The sequence below is a fragment of the Neltuma alba genome, unplaced genomic scaffold (assembly GCF_004799145.2).
Source record: "Neltuma alba isolate B1F8T4 unplaced genomic scaffold, ASM479914v2 tig00004267_pilon, whole genome shotgun sequence".
Classification (NCBI taxonomy): Eukaryota; Viridiplantae; Streptophyta; class Magnoliopsida; order Fabales; family Fabaceae; genus Neltuma; species Neltuma alba.
In genome coordinates this window covers 205169-209477 of record NW_021633628.1, presented here as the reverse complement: position 1 = coordinate 209477, position 4309 = coordinate 205169, and the positions used below count along the sequence as shown (strand labels likewise).

The 4309-nt window shown below is 36.5% G+C and overlaps 1 protein-coding gene across 2 annotated transcripts; it reads right to left on the bottom strand.

Moving 5' to 3' along the window:
• Nucleotides 1-1053: 1053 nt before the first annotated feature.
• LOC114744114 (pentatricopeptide repeat-containing protein At1g20230-like) lies at nucleotides 1054-3178 on the bottom strand. Of its 2 annotated transcripts, none has more exons than XM_028932300.1 (3): nucleotides 2139-3178; nucleotides 1926-2032; nucleotides 1054-1826 (listed from the first exon to the last, which is right to left on the bottom strand). In XM_028932300.1, exons 2-3 carry the CDS (start codon nucleotides 2017-2019, stop codon nucleotides 1285-1287), a joined length of 636 nt encoding a protein of 211 aa, XP_028788133.1. In that variant the 5' UTR covers nucleotides 2020-2032; nucleotides 2139-3178; the 3' UTR covers nucleotides 1054-1284. The 2 variants fall into 2 exon arrangements, 1 of the variants encoding a protein (XP_028788133.1); XR_003740059.1 differs by having other exon boundaries at nucleotides 1744-1826.
• Nucleotides 3179-4309: the final 1131 nt, after the last annotated feature.

Sequence of the window (4309 nt, the reverse complement as noted above, 5' to 3'; positions counted from 1 at the left end):
GAATTGGTTGAGGTTTCAAGCTTGCTGTGATGGCTTTCGAGTTTATTTGTATTTGCTGTTAGTTGTCATGTTTGTATTTTTACTGTGACTTTGTAATATTGTTCTAGTTTGGTAACGAGTGATTGTTTTGCTTTTTTCTTTTCTTTTTCTGGTTTAGTTGTTTGTGCTCGTTCATATCTTTATGCTTTTTGAGAGTTTTTTTTTTAATAACTTCAGCTATAATATAAATCTTTAATTTACTCTATGTCCCAAATCTATAATTTTTTTTAAATAATATCTATTGATTGCATTTACTAAGAGAGATATCATCAAGGATAATTTCAATTTCAATGCAAACAATGAGAAAAAATATTTTAAGAAAACCAACACATATCTTTTATAAATAACTAAATTAATTTTCTTAATTTTTGCAAAGGTTAATAAAAACTTTGATCTTTTAAGTTAATCATCATTTTGGTTTTAATCCCTCAAATTTTAAACCATAGGTTTTAGTCCCTCAAATTTTTTTTAATTTAAAATATTGATCCCCATAATCTAATAAAAACTTGGAATGTTTTATTCCTTAAGAAACCAAAACCTATAATTTGAAACTTGAGGAACTAAAACTAAAATAAAAGCAAACTTTATAAACCAAAGATTATATTAACTTTTTTTGCAGATTAGTTATGTTGTATAATTAGAATGGGAAGGAGCATGATATATCTCGATCAGGTTTTGATAAAACCGGAGATTATCGTCACTAATTCAATACAAAATTCCGTCACTCTCTCTACCTAAATTGGTTTGGGCTCATGGGTTCAAGGCCCAGTTGACATCGAAGTCCATCGCTTTGCACTTTGTTGAAAGTCCCCTTTGACTATTAGACTTTTAGCTTACAACATGAATCGATAGGGACATGGGGCGGGCTTGGTTTGGTATGTAGTTGACACACCCACACACAGAGTAAGCTAAATGAAAGCTTGAAGGGTGCCAACAACAGCTATATATAATATATGAATAAAACTCATGCAAATCAATTCCCATAATTGATCAAATGAGTTCGTGACAAAATTGTAAATACAATTCAAAGTGAGTAATTCATTGCCAAGTGTACATTCTCAGAGTATAAGGTACAACATTAGTGCTAAACAACATTAAAAGGACCTCCACAAAGAGACGCGGCCTGCGCATGGATCCTCAAAAGAGCTGTTATGTCTTAGCCACCATATTATTCACATCAAGCCAGCATTCCTATTTACTAAAAATCAAACTGAGAAGTGTGATCTAGTAAAAGTATAAATTGTCTTATTCACCAGGAAGAGAATGGCAACTGTTATGATATTGGTATCCAACATCTTTCATATTATGGACCAAGTTACTGATTATTCCACATATCTCTACAATTTGGCCATGACACTTGTCCTTGGCTCTAAACTCATGTCTTGTATTTCTTAACTCAATCCAACTGCAACCTGCCTCTTTCTTTAAGCCTTTCTCCTTCATGATTCTTTTGATTCTATTGGCATCATTCCATCTTCCTAATGCTGCATATATGTTTGACAGCATAACATATCTAGCTGTGTTTTCAGGTTCATGCTTGAACAGAGCTTCTGCAGACCTACTTGCAAGGTCCAAATTCCCATGGACACGACAAGCAGCCAGTAGTGCTCCCCAAATGGCAATGTGATCCGTAGCATCTGGTGTTCTCTCGATTAAATCCAGAGCTTCCTCGAATCTGTTTTTCCTCCCAAGCAAATCAATCAATATAGCATAGTGATCAAGTCTGGGCTTCAAGCCATACTGCTTTTCCATCATGTCTTTCAACTCTAGTCCTTCATTATCTAAACCTGCATGGTCACAAGCAGATAGCAAGCCAAGAAATGTCACATGATTTGGCTTTACATTGGCTTCTATCATCCTTTTGAAGAGAGCCAGTGATTCCTCACCGTGGCCATTCTGTGCAAACCCGGTTATTAATGTGTTCCAAGAGATTATATCCCTCAAAGGAGCCGTGTTGAACAAATTTTCAGCCGATTTCATATCCCCGCACTTGCTGTACATATCAATTAAAGCATTACTTGCTGTACATATCAATTAAAGCAGATCAGATAAGTAGCCATTATTGCTGTTTTTGATAATGTGACCATGGATTTGTTTACCTCTTTCAATAAGTGCCATATCTGCACAAGCACTTAAGGCAGTGACATTAGTTGGAGCACTAGGCCATACTCCTTCCTCCAGCATTTGCCCAAAAAGATCCAGAGCTTCCTCAAAACGCCCATTTCGTGCGAAACCCGTTATCAAAGCAGTCCAAGACACATTATTTTTCATTGGCATTTCGTTAAATATCCTACACGCCTCTTCCAATCTAGTAGCCCTTGTGTAAGCCGCAATCATCGAAGTCCAAGACACAACATCTCTCTCTGGCATTCCATAAAATATAGAACTAGAGATGTTGGGTAAGTCACATTTTCCATAAGCATCAATTAAAGCATTGTTAAGGACTACGTTCCCCTCCAAACCAATTATAACTGCGATCCCATGGACTTGACGCAACCAATAAAGGGAAGCTAAAGAGGCACAACTGCCAACTATGCTAACGAGCGTAAACTCATCTAATAGTAAACAATCATAATCCTTCTGCATCTTCCAGAAAAGCTTCACTGATTCTTTGTGAAACGCATTATGTGTCAGACCAGTGATCAATGAATTATAACTGATAAGATTTGGTTCAGGCATTTTATCAAACAGTGAGTGAGCCCTGTCAAACAAACCCATTTTAGAGTAGAAAGAGATCATCATATTCCACGTACGTGTTGTCTTATGGGAAAGATCCTCAAAGGCCCTTTGGGCACTCTCCACACAGCTGCACTTAATGTACATGTCTATGAGACGGTTGGTAAGGAAAGAATCGAAGAAAAATGCGGATTTGATAAGATGAGAGTGCAAGGCCTCGCCAAGTTTCAAATTTCTGGTTGTGATGCATTGAGAAATGAGAAATGCGTACTTCTCAACGGAGGAGCAGATAGCACCATGAAGCATGATCAGAGACTTCAACACATTAAGTCAAAGATATGAAGGGGAAATCATCGGGAAAGGAATTGTAAGCTCTGACAATGCAAATTGTTTGATAATATGCCCCAAAGTAACAATTTCAGTTGAAAGGCGATTTTGAAGTGCCTAATTCCCAATGAAATGGGGCCAAACCCATTGTAAGATGTTCTACCTGAAATGATGACATCCAAATAAGCCCCAACTCTTTCCCACTTGAGACAACGGATATTAGCATAAGGAAAGCAAAAATACAAACGAGATCACCTGCTATAAGAGTAGAAAGAATATGGAGATCGGCTTCCGTCTCTTCTGCTCCTCCTGCTATGCCTGTGTCCGACTGGGGATGGCGAATGTCTTTGCCTATAAGATGGTGATCGGGATCGGGATAAGTCTCGAGGCATTTTCTAACATTGAACTTCAGTATGCCAGATATTTCTCAATTTTGAGCTTTAATTTCCCTGTAATAAAGAAATACGCGCACACAAATAGAACAGGTTTCAAAGAGAACAAAACATTGGCCAAAAAGAAAAAGCGAGAACAAGAAGAGTTCCCATTGCAAGGTCATCAAACAGAGTTAAAAAAGTCAAACGGATAATCGATACCCCAAGCATATGAAACGTCAGTAGTTAAATTGCGGCGAAAAGAAGAAATCAAAAACCCAATTAATGCAAACCAACAAAAGGATTGTCATTTTCTGTACTGTTCACATGCGCAAATAAACAATAAGCAGTGTTTATTTAAAAAAAAAATTGCAAGTTTTCACCTGAAAATCCCAGAGAAATCTCAAATAAAGCAATCAACATCTGTACGTTCAGAGGTTGAGGAAGAAATCCAGTTACATCCAAGTCCCACCCAATCTCAGTCCCCAAAAAAAAGTCCCACCCAATCAAGTAAACGATGAGATAATCTCAATCGAAAAAATCAAATTTAATAGATAAACTATTGTGATTAAATTATGTTATTATTAATCTCGGTTAATTCATCAATCTGACTTCCTTCAAGTTCCTTGATATTTTCGGAAAACAAACGGAGGGCGCACAGATAACGTTAGCACAGTTAAAGTTCCAAAACCCAACAGGGAGAGAATTTAGTGGATTTACCAGCTGAAGCAAATTACTGAGTAACATTGGCGATGTGAGCAGCCAAGAGTGTAGGATAAAGTATAGATTTAGAGCTTTTACTTTAATGTTAAAATTGTCGGGTTTAAATGATGATTTTTATAATAATTATGATTGTTTTGAAAATTAAAATTAACCGACTTAAAAAAAATCTTTTC

Excerpts from the sequence above, each read along its gene's own strand:
- LOC114744114 (XM_028932300.1), bottom strand. The coding sequence starts at position 2,019 with ATGAAATCGGCTGAAAATTTGTTCAACACGGCTCCTTTGAGGGATATA. Across the intron at positions 1,827-1,925 it reads GTTTGCACAGAATGGCCACG|GTTTAGATAATGAAGGACTA; the intron begins GTGAGGAATCAC and ends GTGACCATGCAG.